Genomic DNA, 17,204 nt, shown 5'->3' with positions numbered 1-17,204 from the left:
AAAAATTGAGTAAACCGTGGAAATGTACGATTTACTAGAAATAACCCAATTTAAATGGTAAGTAAATCATGATATGTTAAAGATGCTTGTTGTCATCCCTATCAAAACCACTCAAAAAATAAATAAAACAGTGGGGAAAAAAAGAGCATAATGGCAAGCCTAGATATGGATGAGCCTGGATACATTAAGTGAAATAAGTCAGACACAGAAAGATGAATAGTGCATGTTGTCACTCATGTGGAAGCTCAAAGAAGTAGCTCATAGAAGTAGAGTAGAATTGTGGTCATTAGAGGCTGAGTGGGAAGGGTAGGGAGGAGAAGAAGATAAGGAGAGGTTGGTTAAGAGATACAAAACTACAGATAAATAGAAGGAATAAGTTACAGTGCTCTCTGGCACTGTAGAGTGAATATTAGTTAACAGTAATTTATCGTTATATGTCAAGAAAGCCAGAACAGAGGATTTTGAATGTTCCCAGCACAAACAGATGGTAAACGTTTGTGGTGATGGATATCCTAATTACCCTGATTTGATCATTACACATTGTAATTATGCATTGAAATATCACTCTATACTTCATAAATATGTACAAGTATTACTTGTCAACTGAAACTAAAAGGGAAAAAAACCTAAACATATAACTAACTTAAGACCCAGCAATTGTATTGGGCATTTTTTCCCAGAAAGGTGGAAAGTTGTGTTCACACAAAATTCTGTAGAAAAATGTCGATAGCAGCTTTATTTGTAATAGCCTAAACCTGAAACAACCCAGATGTTTTTTGCAAGGTGAATGATTAAATAATAGTGATCTATTCATACCATGGAATACTGCTCAGCAATAGGATCAAACTATTGATACACTCAAGATCCTGGATGAATCTCCAGAGAATTGTTTGAATGAAGAAAAGACAATCCCCAAAGGTTACCTACTGTATGATTCCATTTGTATACCTGTCTTCAAATGACAAAATTATAGATATGGATGGTTTGTGGTTGCAAGGGGTTAGGGTGGGGTGGGAATGTGGGGGAAGTATAGTATGTGTGGCTATACAAGGGATCTCTATGGTGATGGAAATGCTCTCTATCACCATTCTATCAATGTGAATTATCTGGCTGTGATATTATACAAATGTTCAAGATGTTACCATGGCGGAGGACACTGTCTAAAGACGGTACAAGAGCTACTTGTATTATCTCTCACTTAATGTGGATCTCCAAATGTCTTGAAATAAAAAGTTTTTTTAAAAAAACAAAAGAGCACTATAGCAAGCCTATATCAAACTATATCAGTAATTTCAAAGTGAAAGAGGACTAAATTCTTCCTAACAAAAGGTGGAGATTGGCAAACTGAATACAAGAGCAAAACCTCTCTATGGACTGCCTGCAAGAGGTGCATTTTAAATATAGATATGTATATTGGCTGAAGGAAAAAGAATGGAAAAGATATCATGTGAGTAAACATTAGAAAAGCTGAAGTGAAAAATGTATAAATATCAGAGAAGATAGATATTAAGACAAACAATATTACTAGAAACGACTATGTTTTATAATGCAAAATAGTTCAGTACAGGAGAAAGATACAATAATTTGAGTGCATATGAACTTAAAAGAGAATTTCAAAATATATGAAGCAAAAATTGACAGAACCCAAAAGGCAACAAACAAGATTAAAATGGAATTATAAAAATCACTCAATCCAAAATAAGGCAGAAGAAGCGGAAAAGGGAGATGAAGATCAGATGGAACAAAGAGAAAACACTGAGATGACAGACTTAAATCTAACCATATTAATTATCACATTAAGTGTAAATGGACTTGTGGTAGGCTGAATAATGAGCCCCCCACGATGGTCATGTCCTAATTCCCAGAAATTGTGAATTACGTTACTCACATGGAAAAAGGAAATTTGCAAATGTGATTAAATTAATGCTCATGAGATGTGGAGATTATCCTTATTATCCAGGTAGGACAAATGTAATCACAAAGTCTTTATAAGGAGGAAGCAAACGAGTAAGAGATCAAAAAGGCGATGTGATGGTAGAAGCAGAAGTTCGAGTGATATAAGGCCACAAGCCAAGGAAGGAGGCCAGCTTCTAGGGCTGGAAAAGACAAGGAAGTGGATTTTCTTCTAGAGCCTCCTGAAGGATTGGAGTCCTGCCAATACTGTGATTCTAGACTTATGAGCTCCAAAATTTGAAAGAGAATAAATATATGTTGCTTTAAGCAACTGTTTGTGGTAATTTGTTATAGCAGCAATAGGAAACGAATATAGCTCTAAACACCACAAATGAAAAGCAAGAATTGTCAGATTGCATAGCAAAGAAAGACCCTACTATAGGCTACTTTCAAGAAATTTACTTAAATATAAAGAAATGAAGAGGTTAAAAGTTAACAGATAGGAAAAGGACATGAGATGCTACTACTTGTCAGTGAAAGCTGGTGTGACTGTAATAACATCACAGTACATTTGAATGCTAAGAATATTATCAAGGTTAAACAAGGATTTTTAAATGAAGAAGGGATCTGTATTTCAAGAGGATGTGGCAACCCTGAACATTTATGCACTTAGATAACAGAGCTTCAAAAATATGAAACACAACTGATAGAACTTTAGGAAAAAATAGACAAATCTACAGTATAGTTAGAAATTTTAATAGCCTTGTCTAAATAATTTGTAGAACAAATAAAAAGAAATTTGGCAAGAATATGGAAGACTTGAATGACGCCATCAACCAATATGACCTAATTGACGTTTATAGTACACACCACCCTAGAACAGCAAAATAGACATTCAAGCACACGCAGACTATTTATCAAAAAAGACTATTTTCTAGGCCACAAAGCAAGTATTGACACATTTAAAATACTTTAGATCATGTAAAGTACAATCTCTGACTACAATGAAATTAAATTAGAAATCAGTAACAGAATTCTATACGGAAATTCCCTCAAATGTTTAGAAACTAAGTAGTACACTTCCAGATAATCCATGGTCAAGAAGAAACAAAAGGAGGGTTAGTTTCAACGTATGTTGACCTAAGGGAAAATGAGAACACCATCCCGCTGTTTGTGGGATGCAGATACAGCAGTAGAGAGATTTGTTTTTATGTTGAATTCCCATAATAGAAAAAGAAGAAAGGCCTCATATCAGTCACTCAGCTTCACCTTAAGGAACTAGAAAAAAAAAAAGAATAAGTAAACTCCAAAGTAAGGAGAAGAAAAAGAAAGCATAAAGATTAGAATCAAAATCAGTGTGTATTTCCTCCCCAAACAGGGAAAAGTCAGTAAAACCAAACACTGATTCTTGAGAAGATTAATAAAATTGATAAATTCCTACCCAAACTAAAAGATTGAAGACAGAAATTACTAGTATCAGGAATAAGAAAAATTTTATCACTACAGGATCTGAAGAAATGAAAAGGATAATGAGGGAGTTTTAGGAACAACTTTATTCCACTAAGTAGGACAAAATAGATAAAATGGACAAGTTCCTTGAAAGATGCAAAATCAAAGCTCACTTAAGAAATAGAAAATCTTATATCTATTACCTTATTATGAATGACCTTGTATCTATTAATAAAATTATATTTGTAGTAAAAAGAATTGTCACAAAGAAAACTTTAAGACAGATATCTTCACTGGAAATAATTCCAATTCTACAAACTATTCCAGAAAATTCAAAAGGAGGGATTACTTCCTAACTGGTTCTGTGAGGTCAGCATTATCCTGATACCAACATGAGAGAAACATTACAATAAAAGGAAACAACCAATCAAAATTTATCATGAACACATGTGTGAAGTTTTTAAGTAAAATTGCAACAAATGAATCCAGCAATATATTAAAGAAAGACAATACATAATGTGCAAGTGGAGTTTATCCCAGGAATGCAAAGTTGTCTCACTATTTGAAAACCAATCAAGTGAATTCACCATAGTAACAAACTGAGAAAGAAAGACCGCATCATCACGCATCATCCTCTCAGTACATTCAGGAAAAAGTATTTGACACAATTCAGTATCCATAACTGATTAAAAACCCTCAGCAAACTAGGAGTAGAAGGTAACTTGCTACTAAGAATCTAAGAATATAAAATTTCTAGAAGAAAATATGGAAGAAAATTACTGTAACCTTGGATTAGGCTAAGATTTCTCAGATACAGTAACATAATCATCATAATCTAGAAATCATAAAATTTCTAGAAGAAAATATGGAAGAAAATTATTGTAACCTTGGATTAGGCTAAGATTTCTCAGATACAGTAACATAATCATCATAATCTAGAAATCATAAAATTTCTAGAAGAAAATATGAAAGAAAATTATTGTAACCTTGGATTAGGCTAAGATTTCTCAGATACAGTAACATAATCATGATCCACAAGAGAACACATTGATAAATAGGACTTCATTAAAACTGTAAACCTCTGCTTTTTTATAAACAGTATTAGGAAGAATTAAAAGATAAACCACAGTCTGGGAGAAAATATTTTCAAAGCCTATGTCTGATAAAGGACTTTTTCTAGATGTATAAAAAACTCTCAAAACCCAATCATAAGAAAACAACCCAATTAAAAATGGACAAAACAGGCCGGGCGCAGTGGTTGGCTCACGCCTGTAATCCCAGGATTTTGGGAGGCTGAGGCGGGTGGATCACCTGAGGTCAGGAGTTCGAGATCAGCCTGGCCAACATGACTAAACCCCATCTCTACTAAAAATACAAAAAGTTAGCCAGGCGTGATGGTGGGCGCATATAATCCCAGCTACTCGGGAGGCTGAAGCAGGATAATTACTTGAACCCAGGAGACGGAGGTTGCAGTGAGCCGAGATTGTGCTGTTGCACTCCACTGGGCGACAGAGCAAGACCTTGTCTCAGAAAAAAAGAAAAGAAAATAAAAAAAAAGGGACAAAAGGACAGATGGCAAATAATCACACAAAAAGATGTGATTTCATGCTAATCCAAGGCAGTTTATGCTAAAAAATGTGAAATTCATCAGGAATTCGATTAGGTTTTAATTTGTCTTTTTTTTTCTTTTTTCTTTTTTTTTATTATACTTTAAGTTTTAGGGTACATGTGCACATTGTGCAGGTTAGTTACATATGTATACATGTGCCATGCCGGTGCGCTGCACCCACCAACTCGTCATCTAGCATTAGGTATATCTCCCAATGCTATCCCTCCCCCCTCCCCCCTCCCCACCACAGTCCCCAGAGTGTGATATTCCCCTTCCTGTGTCCATGTGATCTCATTGTTCAATTCCCACCTACGAGTGAGAATATGCAGTGTTTGCTTTTTGTTCTTGCAATAGTTTACTGAGAATGATGGTTTCCAGTTTCATCCATGTCCCTACAAAGGACATGAACTCATCATTTTTTATGGCTGCATAGTATTCCATGGTGTATATGTGCCACATTTTCTTAATCCAGTCTATCATTGTTGGACATTTGGGTTGGTTCCAAGTCTTTGCTATTGTGAATAATGCCGCAATAAACATACGTGTGCATGTGTCCTTATAGCAGCATGATTTATAGTCATTTGGGTATATACCCAGTAATGGGATGGCTGGGTCAAATGGTATTTCTAGCTCTAGATCCCTGAGGAATCGCCACACTGACTTCCACAATGGTTGAACTAGTTTACAGTCCCACCAACAGTGTAAAAGTGTTCCTATTTCTCCACATCCTCTCCAGCACCTGTTGTTTCCTGACTTTTTAATGATTGCCATTCTAACTGGTGTGAGATGATATCTCATAGTGGTTTTGATTTGCATTTCTCTGATGGCCAGTGATGATGAGCATTTTTTCATGTGTTTTTTGGCTGCATAAATGTCTTCTTTTGAGAAGTTTCTGTTCATGTCCTTCGCCCACTTTTTGATGGGGTTGTTTGTTTTTTTCTTGTAAATTTGTTTGAGTTCATTGTAGATTCTGGATATTAGCCCTTTGTCAGATGAGTAGGTTGCGAAAATTTTCTCCCATGTTGTAGGTTGCCTGTTCACTCTGATGGTAGTTTCTTTTGCTGTGCAGAAGCTCTTTAGTTTAATTAGATCCCATTTGTCAATTTTGGCTTTTGTTGCCATTGCTTTTGGTGTTTTGGACATGAAGTCCTTGCCCACGACTATCTCCTGAATGGTAATGCCTAGGTTTTCTTCTATGGTTTTTATGGTTTTAGGTCTAACGTTTAAATCTTTAATCCATCTTGAATTGATTTTTGTATAAGGTGTAAGGAAGGGATCCAGTTTCAGCTTTCTACATATGGCTAGCCAGTTTTCCCAGCCCCACTTATTAAATAGGGAATCCTTTCCCCATTGCTTGTTTTTCTCAGGTTTGTCAAAGATCAGATAGTTGTAGGTAAGTGGCGTTATTTCTGAGGACTCTGTTCTGTTCCATTGATCTATATCTCTGTTTTGGTACCAGTACCATGCTGTTTTGGTTACTGTAGCCTTGTAGTATAGTTTGAAGTCAGGTAGTGTGATGCCTCCAGCTTTGTTCTTTTGGCTTAGGATTGACTTGGCGATGCGGGCTCTTTTTTGGTTCCATATGAACTTTAAAGTAGTTTTTTCCAATTCTGTGAAGAAAGTCATTGGTAGCTTGATGGGGATGGCATTGAATCTGTAAATTACCTTGGGCAGTATGGCCATTTTCACGATATTGCTTCTTCCTACCCATGAGCATGGAATGTTCTTCCATTTGTTTGTATCCTCTTTTATTTCCTTGAGCAGTGGTTTGTAGTTCTCCTTGAAGAGGTGCTTCACATCCCTTGTAAGTTGGATTCCTAGGTATTTTATTCTCTTTGAAGCAATTGTGAATGGGAGTTCACTCATGATTTGGCTCTCTGTTTGTCTGTTGTTGGTGTATAGGAATGCTTGTGATTTTTGTACATTGATTTTGTATCCTGAGACTTTGCTGAAGTTGCTTATCAGCTTAAGGAGATTTTGGGCTGAGACGATGGGGTTTTCTAGATAAACAATCATGTCGTCTGCAAACAGGGACAATTTGACTTCCTCTTTTCCTAATTGAATACCCTTTATTTCCTTCTCCTGCCTGATAGCCCTGGCCAGAACTTCCAACACTATGTTGAATAGGAGTGGTGAGAGAGGGCATCCCTGTCTTGTGCCAGTTTTCCAAGGGAATGCTTCCAGTTTTTGCCCATTCAGTATGATATTGGCTGTGGGTTTGTCATAGATAGCTCTTATTATTTTGAAATACGTCCCATCAATACCTAATTTATTGAGAGTTTTTAGCATGAAGGGTTGTTGAATTTTGTCAAAGGCTTTTTCTGCATCTATTGAGATTATCATGTGGTTTTTGTCTTTGGCTCTGTTTATATGCTGGATTACATTTATTGATTTGCGTATATTGAACCAGCCTTGCATCCCAGGGATGAAGCCCACTTGATCATGGTGGATAAGCTTTTTGATGTGCTGCTGGATTCGGTTTGCCAGTATTTTATTGAGGATTTTTGCATCAATGTTCATCAAGGATATTGGTCTAAAATTCTCTTTTTTGGTTGTGTCTCTGCCCGGCTTTGGTATCAGAATGATGCTGGCCTCATAAAATGAGTTAGGGAGGATTCCCTCTTTTTCTATTGATTGGAATAGTTTCAGAAGGAATGGTACCAGTTCCTCCTTGTACCTCTGGTAGAATTCGGCTGTGAATCCATCTGGTCCTGGACTCTTTTTGGTTGGTAAACTATTGATTATTGCCACAATTTCAGGTCCTGTTATTGGTCTATTCAGAGATTCAACTTCTTCCTGGTTTAGTCTTGGGAGAGTGTATGTGTCGAGGAATGTATCCATTTCTTCTAAATTTTCTAGTTTATTTGCATAGAGGTGTTTGTAGTATTCTCTGATGGTAGTTTGTATTTCTGTGGGATCGGTGGTGATATCCCCTTTATCATTTTTTATTGTGTCTATTTGATTCTTCTCTCTTTTTTTCTTTATTAGTCTTGCTAGCGGTTTATCAATTTTGTTGATCCTTTCAAAAAACCAGCTCCTGACCCCCGAGCAGCCTAACTGGGAGGCACCCCCCAGCAGGGGCACACTGACACCTCACACGGCAGGGTATTCCAACAGACCTGCAGCTGAGGGTCCTGTCTGTTAGAAGGAAAACTAACAAACAGAAAGGACATCCACATCAAAAACCCATCTGTACATCATCATCAAAGACCAAAAGTAGATAAAACCACAAAGATGGGGAAAAAACAGAACAGAAAAACTGGAAACTCTAAAACGCAGAGCGCCTCTCCTCCTCCAAAGGAACGCAGTTCCTCACCAGCAACGGAACAAAGCTGGATGGAGAATGATTTTGACGAGCTGAGAGAAGAAGGCTTCAGACGATCAAATTACTCTGAGCTACGGGAGGATATTCAAACCAAAGGCAAAGGAGTTGAAAACTTTGAAAAAAATTTAGACGAATGTATAACTAGAATAACCAATACAGAGAAGTGCTTAAAGGAGCTGATGGAGCTGAAAACCAAGGCTCGAGAACTACGTGATGAATGCAGAAGCCTCAGGAGCCGATGCGATCAACTGGAAGAAAGGGTATCAGCAATGGAAGATGAAATGAATGAAATGAAGCAAGAAGGGAAGTTTAGAGAAAAAAGAATAAAAAGAAATGAGCAAAGCCTCCAAGAAATATGGGACTATGTGAAAAGACCAAATCTACGTCTGATTGGTGTACCTGAAAGTGATGCAGAGAATGGAGCCAAGTTGGAAAACACTCTGCAGGATGTTATCTAGGAGAACTTCCCCAATCTAGCAAGGCAGGCCAACGTTCAGATTCAGGAAATACAGAGAACGCCACAAAGATACTCCTCGAGAAGAGCAACTCCAAGACACATAATTGTCAGATTCACCAAAGTTGAAATGAAGGAAAAAATGTTAAGGGCAGCCAGAGAGAAAGGTTGGGTTACCCTCAAAGGGAAGCCCATCAGACTAACAGCGGATCTCTCGGCAGAAACCCCACAAGCCAGAAGAGAGTGGGGGCCAATATTCAACATTCTTAAAGAAAAGAATTTTCAACCCATAATTTCATATCCAGCCAAACTAAGCTTCATAAGTGAAGGAGAAATAAAATACTTTACAGACAAGCAAATGCTGACCGATTTTGTCACCACCAGGCCTGCCCTAAAAGAGCTCCTGAAGGAAGTGCTAAACATGGAAAGGAACAACCGGTACCAGCTGCTGCAAAATCATGCCAAAATGTAAAGACCATCGAGACTAGGAAGAAACTGCATCAACTAACGAGCAAAATCACCAGCTAACATCATAATGACACTTTCAAATTCACACATAACAATATTAACTTTAAATGTAAATGGACTAAATTCTCCAATTAAAAGACACAGACTGGCAAGTTGGATAAAGAGTCAAGACCCATCAGTGTGCTGTATTCAGGAAACCCATCTCATGTGCAGAGACACACATAGGCTCAAAATAAAAGGATGGAGGAAGATATACCAAGCAAATGGAAAACAAAAAAAGGCAGGGGTTGCAATCCTAGTCTCTGATAAAACAGACTTTAAACCAACAAAGATCAAAAGAGACAAAGAAGGCCATTACATAATGGTAAAGGGATCAATTCAACAAGAGGAGCTAACTATCCTAAATATATATGCACCCAATACAGGAGCACCCAGATTCATAAAGCAAGTCCTGAGTGACCTACAAAGAGACTTAGACTCCCACACATTAATAATGGGAGACTTTAACACCCCACTGTCAACATTAGACAGATCAACGAGACAGAAAGTCAACAAGGATACCCAGGAATTGAACTCAGCTCTGCACCAAGTGGACCTAATAGACATCTACAGAACTCTCCACCCCAAATCAACAGAATATACATTTTTTTCAGCACCACACCACACCTATTCCAAAATTGACCACATACTGGGAAGTAAAGCTCTCCTCAGCAAATGTAAAAGAACAGAAATTATAACAAACTATCTCTCAGACCACAGTGCAATCAAACTAGAACTCAGGATTAAGAATCTCACTCAAAGCCGCTCAACTACATGGAAACTGAACAACCTGCTCCTGAATGACTACTGGGTACATAACGAAATGAAGGCAGAAATAAAGATGTTCTTTGAAACCAATAAGAACAAAGACACAACATACCAGAATCTCTGGGACGCATTCAAAGCAGTGTGTAGAGGGAAATTTATAGCACTAAATGCCCACAAGAGAAAGCAGGAAAGATCCAAAATTGACACCCTAACATCACAATTAAAAGAACTAGAAAAGCAAGAGCAAACACATTCAAAAGCTAGCAGAAGGCAAGAAATAACTAAAATCCGAGCAGAACTGAAGGAAATAGAGACACAAAAAACCCTTCAAAAAATCAATAATTTGTCTTATTTTACTACAAATGGGCCTTATGTTTAGATGGTGATGGCACTTGGAAATTATATTTATGTTTGTTTCATCTTGAAAGTGTGCTTTTACATATATATTTATGAATGTATATTGAAGCTTTATTATTAGGATATGTCTTTCATTTGGTCAAATGAGATGCGAAAATGCAACGTGCTTAATTTCATTCTATTTTTTAAATTTCTAAACATTGAAATTGTTTTTTGAAATGACGCTTTAAAATATTTAACTTATGAAATAAATTTGTCTCTGAAAATCTAGATGTTGTGTTATGTATCTATTTTCTCTAGACAGGAATACATTTCTAATATGGATATATATGTCTGTCTTTTTTCAGGCCTGGTTGCAGTATGCTTGAAATCTGGGATGTGGAAGACCCTTCCAATGCAGCTAACCCTCCCTTATGTAGCGTCCTCCTTGAGCTGAGATTGTGCCACTGCACTACAGCCTGGGTGACAAATCAAGACCCCGTCTCCAAAAAAAAAAAAAACAAAACTTGATTGGGATCCAAAATCATACAACTATACACTAAAATCAGTGAATATTACCTTATGTAAATTAAAAATTAGGAAATCAAAAGAAAAGCATACATATAAAAAATAGTTTTTTCTAAGCATTTCTCATTTGTAGGGTGTTTGAATTATGTTGTATGTTGTCTCATTTCACCCCCATAACAAATCTATGAAAGAGTTACTTTTATCCCCATGTTAACGTGAATAAACCCAGGTTTGGAAAAGTTGAGAAACATACTTACTGTCATATAGTTAACAAGTGACCGAGCAGGGATGTGAAGCCAGATTCCTCTGACTCCAAGGTCTGAGTTCTTCCTCCTGCACAGTGGTCAATTGGCTAGATCCACATAAACAGCATGCACAAACTCACCACTCACACATACATACCCACAGACACACACCACACAGATGGGATACATCTCACAATCACATATATGGAATGAGTGATATGCAAATATAAAATTGCATTATTTTTATATTCTCATTTTATATAAATCCTACCACGAGGCATAGTCTGTCTCATTCATTCATTCATTTATCCATCCCTTCATTTATTTCCTCATTTCCTCAGGAAATAGCTTCCTTTGTGGCAGGTGCTATTCCAGACTCTGGAGATACTACAGTAAGCAAAACAGAATAAACTCAAAAACTCCAAAATGCAACAATAAAAAACAAGGAAATTTCAAAAAGGATCAAAGTTTTGAACAGACCTTTCAACTGAAATATATATGTAGTTAATACACACACAAAAAAAACAAGTAAATAACAAGTGGGATATTTGGTAGTGACAAGTGCTATGAAGAAACACTAAAGCAAAGTAAGAAGAGTGAGTAAGAGGAGGAACTGTTTTAGAGACAGTGACCGGGGAGGCCTCTCTGCGAAGGGGAATTGAAGCAGAGAATGGATGGAAGAGAGGCAGGGAGTATTGGGAAGGTCTGGGAGAAGGTTTTTCCCGGACACAGGAATAACCAGGAGAAGCCCCTGAGGCAGGAGTTGCTTGGCATGTTTGAGATACAGCCAGTGGGCTGCTCGGCTTGGGTGAGCTTGCAGGGCTGAGAGTGGGAGGAAGCTGGGGAAGCTGTAGAACTTTCCTACTTACAGTGCGTACTTGTAGCTGTTCTTCAATTCTCCAGTATAAGTGTATCTCCCTGGTTAATTGCAAATTATTTACAGGACCATGCTTTCTATTTTTTAAAGGAATCTCAGTCTGTACCTGGCACTTCACTGGGCATGGAGCTAATGCCAGATAAAAACCTGATGGTTGATGAGTGCTGTTCATACACATTTCCCAGTGGTTCTCCCCCCGGAAGGCAGCTATGTGATCAATAAATAGGACGCTAGGAGAGTGGGAATTTCCAGCAGTGCTTCATACTGTCACCTTTGAGACCTATAGAGAGTTCTGCTGAGGGCAAGGTTTTGTGGTATAGGAGGTCATCCTGATGAGGGTTTTTGTTTTTGTTTTTTAAATGGTGGCTTTTAGCGTAAATTGGCAGGGATTGATCAGGTGTTTCCTCTGGGCTAATGCTCCTTGGGGATCATGGGATGTGGTCTGCACACTCAACTGAGAAGGTCCAGTAATGGCAAGGCAGTCACCAGGGGACCCATGTCCTCAGAGGACCTGGCTCCTCAGAGAAACCGCAGGTTCACTGGGGGAGATTATCAGGACTTTAGACCTCAGGATGAAGAGACACACTCCAGGAGGGGCTGTGGATAGTTACCATGGTGCCCCAGAAAGGTGTCAGGGTAGTGCATGGGGAAAGCCCCCCAGGGTCCTGGCCAGCTTAGAGGCAATGGGGAGGAGCATGCTGGGCAGACTGTGCGGGGTCCAGTCATGATCAGCCTAGCTCCTGAGGGGCTTTGCGTGGCACAGGTGTGACAATAAGAGCAAAGATTCCAGTAAGGAACAAAGAGAGAGTGAGTCTCTAGGAAGCCTGGACTTTTGATTTAGCCAGACTTGGGTTTGCAGCCTGGCTCCTGCCCAGGGTAGAGTAAGCTCCTGTCACCACCACCGCCATTACAGGGGAATCCTAGCAAATCTATGAGAGCCAGAAGCTAGACACAATGCCTGGTGCGTAGTGCTCACCATATACTTGTCCTTGGGTAGCCAATATCAAGTTAAATTTTCCAGAATTGTCACTGTGGGCCAGAAAGAGCTGTGTCCTGGCAATGGTGGCAGGGAGTCACCAGCAGGATCGGGTAGGACCCATGGTCACCACAGTGGCTAGTGCTGTGAGGAGGATGGAGATGCGGGAGAGTTTGCTCCCATAGGCCAGCACCATGGTGGGGCCACTGAGACTGAGACCAGCGCACTGAGGGCTGGGCCTGGCAGTGGCCCCTTTGCACAGGCAGAAGAGCCTCCTGGAAAAGGACTCAGTCTGGGCCCACTATGGGGGCTGACTGCTTGTAAGGAACGGAATAGACCACCAGGGGAGAACACCTCCCACATGAGGTAGTGCCAGAGCAAGACGCTGGACCTGACAACAAAGCCTTCAGTGGTGAAGACAGCAGAGACTCCAAGCTCCCTGTGAAGGAAGTGACTCATCCCGTCCCTAGCCCAGCTCCTTTCCTAAGGAGGAAAAAGGTGAGAATTCAAAAAAGAAAAACTCTGTCAGTAAATTCTAACATGGGAGATCTCAAGGAGCCCTACTTGGCCCCCGTCCAACAGCCAGTAACACAAAAAGCTGGCTGCTCAGAGACCACAGCACTGTCTGTTCTTAGGACAGAAGAGCAGATGGGTGGCACACAGGCCATAACTACCAACATGGAGTTGCTGTGCCAGGTGGAGCCAGGGCCTCACTCCTGCACCCCGTGGAGCTGTGACAGCTGGTGGCGGGCATTCTGGTGACAAGTGAGCCATGAGCAGGCTTGTGTGGCACAGAAAGCGGGCTCATTCTTACATACCCATGAGACACCCTCCAGAGAGTCCCAGAAATACTGTCCTGGAGCTTACAGGTGGAGAAGGTGTGAAGGTCTGCAGGTTCAAATGAGGCCAAGCAGTGAGATTTAAATTGGTCCTGTTAACCTGACCTCATTTGTATCCTCAGTATGGAGGTGCTTTGGGAAGATAAGGCAAGAATAGTGATGATCAGTAATAGCATCTACTTGTTGAGCACCTATTGCAGGCAGGTACTAGGCTTAACACTCTCAACATATTTTTTTACTCTTTATCCCAACCCTGAAATAAGGACATTTGAGACAGGAGGAAACTGAGGCTGAGCATTCATGTAAAGGTTGCGGCAGCATCTGGGAGAGATGTGGGAAAGAACAGGAACAGGACCCAAATGTTCACAGCAGAAGCAGTCCCTAGCAGGGGCCCGTCTCTGGCATGCTCGCTGCTCCCTCTGGACTCAGCAGGAGTCTCCAGGCTCCAGGAAGGACATGGAGCAAAGCTCTGCTTTTTGACCTGGGCATCTCCTTTTGAGGGAGTGGTGAGTTAGCCAAATGGGGCATGGAAATGACTGTGAAAATGGAATGGCAGCTGAAAGAAGGTCATGATCCAGGAAAGGGCATGAGGAGGGCAAACTGCAAAAGCCTGAGGCACTGCAGGGATGGGAATGTTGAATGGTATAACGGCACATCAGGGTTTCTATGACTTTGATGCAAGGGGAAAGCGATTTTCACCTCAGACTCAAACTGGAAGTTTTTCTCCCTACCAAAAGGCAGGATGCCAGAGAAACAGACCCTTTCCCTCCTGGGTAAGAGTTTGGTGTTTCTCCAGTGCTCCACTCTGACCTAGCAGGGAGCTAGCAGAGACCATCCCACAGTCACCTCATCCAGCAGAGGATTTTCCACATGTGCCATGGGCTCTGTTCCTCAGTGACTTCAATAACAGAGGTTCAGCATCTGGGGGGTGCCAGGCTAAAGGAAGTCAATCAAGCTTCTTGTTTTGTGTTTCATTTTGCTTTTACCCTAGCATTTTCCAGAGCCTTTAACATGCTAAAATGAATTGTCACTCACCAGGAGTGGAGATGCAGCCGGTCCTGAATTTATCTGAAAAATGAAAATCTTTATTTGGAAAATGCTTATTAACATCTTAGCGAATTGGTGTTCTGGGGAAGATGATTTAGGAAAATCTGCTCTATGCATGTCACTGCCTGCTTCATGATTGCTTACTGCTTAATTTGATGCAACTTTTTTTTTTTAACCAAAAGTCAAATAATAACCCAGGTTTACCATTTGCAAAGCTTCCCCCTACTCCCAACACACACACCTTCCTCCTTCTTCCTCTTCTCCCTTTCCCTCTCCCTCTCCTTTTCCTGCCCTTTACTGTACAAGAATGCCTTGAATAAAGAAAACCTATAAAACAGAAATATAAATTTGGAAGTGATTATTTAATTGGCCTTTGATTTCATGACAGGCAAAAATAAGTTGGCCCTCATATTTTTTTTTCAAAAAATGATACTTTAAATACTAAAGGATTTAAAGGATACTTGGTAAATATTTGTTGGCTTAATTCATGGAACATGTGGCTGTTATGTGAAAATACATTATCTGTATCCCAGAAATAAAAAAAAATATCCTTTTTCTGGCCTAGAGCATAATACTTCAGCCCTGAGGACCCCACTCACTCACCTGGTATTCTATGTATATGGTGCTCCCTGCGGCAGCCCTGGGCTCATTACAAGTAACACTGATTCTTAGGTGTTTTATGCCTTTTTACCAATCTCTTTAGAAGAAGCAGATGAACATTTAGAATTTTAACAGGGAATGTTTACCTGAGGACAGAAGCTAGATGAAAAGATCAGCTGGCACCCAGAACACATATTTTTCCTGACAATCCAGCCAAATGTGAATCCAGGGACTCGGTGTAATTCATCAGAACAAAGCAACACTGCAGGCAGGTTGTGTGGTACCCACTTGCCTTTGTAATACCGCCATGCTCAATTCCAAACACAGCCTGTCAACTCATCAGAGCAGGACTGGTGAGAAAGCCAAGGCTGGCAGCAGGTTTGGTGCTACCTCTTGGTACCAGAGCCACCTGCACACAGTATGGAGCAAGGGAATAGCCAGGGTGCCCTGGAGCCAGTTCCTTCCAGAAGCCAGCAGCCCTAGGGCTCCTCTATCCCACTCCCAGCAAGAAGAAGCTGCCATGAATATGAAGGTGGGAAGAGGAAGCTCAGACCAGGGGAAGGCTTGGGCTGTGTGTTAATTCTCTGGTCCCCAGGGCCCAACACAGTTGTCTGGTTAATACTGCATTAAATGCAGTGAATTAATTCTAGCCCCAGTTCCACTAAGAAATTCCTGAATGCTCTCAGAAAGTTACTTCTCTTGGAGCCTGCAGCACAACAAACCACTCAGAGCTTGGTGCTATAAAACAACAGCAAGCATTTGTCATTACTATCTTTCACTTCTTTAGGGGTTGATGGGGCTCAGCTAGGCAGTTTTTGGTCCTCATGCAGTGACAATCAGACAATGGCTGGGGCTAGAGTTCTCTTGAAGGCCTTTCCATTCATACTCTCTGGTGCCTGACTTGGGAAGACCTAAATAGCTGGTGGCTGGAACAGCCAGGGCTCCTCAGGCACCTCTGTCTATTACAGTGTGCTCCCTCCATGTGGACTCTCTGTCAGGGTAGCTGGACTTCTTACATGAAGTCACCTGTCCCTGGAGACAGGCTGGTGGAAGTCAATAACCCATTGTGATCCAGCTTCACAAGTCAAGCAGTGTCACTTCCACCATATTATATGCACGGAGACAGTCAAAAGTGCAGCCCATGTTCCAGGGCAGGAGATAGATCTCTCTTCTTGATGGGAAGAATGTTAAAGAATTTACAGACTTGCTTTGAAACAGAGCCTTAATTTCTCCATATCCTCTAAATGAGGATAATAATACCTCATGGGCCAGATTTTTTTGATGGGGGGGATGGAAGGATACTTGGGGCTAATGCAGATTAACTCGTGGTGAAAATTAAGGTGCAGTCCAAACATAAGAGATGGACAATTAGAGCTGTCTGGAGTTACAAATTCTTAAACCGGAACATGTTATAATCTTTCAGAGGCCGAAAAAGTTTTCTTGTTGGCATTCTTCTCTTCAATAAATAAATCACCTGAGTTGCAAAAGTACAATTTTCCCCATAAGATCAACAATAAAGCCATTTTGAATGAGAGAGAAATATAGCCTCTCATTCAAAAGCAAAAAGTAAGTAATTTTTGCTTTTTCCTAATTTTCTCTTGATCAAAATAAGGTTGCCCACCATTGCTATGCATCTTGTTACACTCACTGCCAAGGCTCAATGTCTTGCAAATGTTGCTGTGCATAAATGTTGACAGTGGAAAGGATTTAAGAACAAAAATGAGTTGTCATTGGCCTATTTAACATTAAGT

The 17,204-nt window shown here is 40.1% G+C and overlaps 1 protein-coding gene across 1 annotated transcript in view; it reads left to right on the top strand.

Moving 5' to 3' along the window:
* LOC100985493 (probable C-mannosyltransferase DPY19L2) overlaps nt 1–11,461 on the top strand; it is a 100,746-nt gene extending 89,285 nt beyond the window's left edge. Inside the window, exon 18 of the mRNA XM_055114791.2 lies at nt 10,710–11,461. Within this exon, the coding sequence (XP_054970766.1) occupies nt 10,710–10,872 (163 nt within the window). The 3' untranslated portion in view covers nt 10,873–11,461. The remainder of the gene's footprint in view (nt 1–10,709) is intronic.
* Nucleotides 11,462–17,204: the final 5,743 nt, after the last annotated feature.

This window comes from Pan paniscus, chromosome 6 (genome assembly GCF_029289425.2).
Source record: "Pan paniscus chromosome 6, NHGRI_mPanPan1-v2.0_pri, whole genome shotgun sequence".
Lineage (NCBI taxonomy): Eukaryota > Metazoa > Chordata > Mammalia > Primates > Hominidae > Pan > Pan paniscus.
The sequence above is the reverse complement of the archived record's forward strand: the minus strand, read 5'-3'. Positions and strand labels throughout refer to the sequence as shown.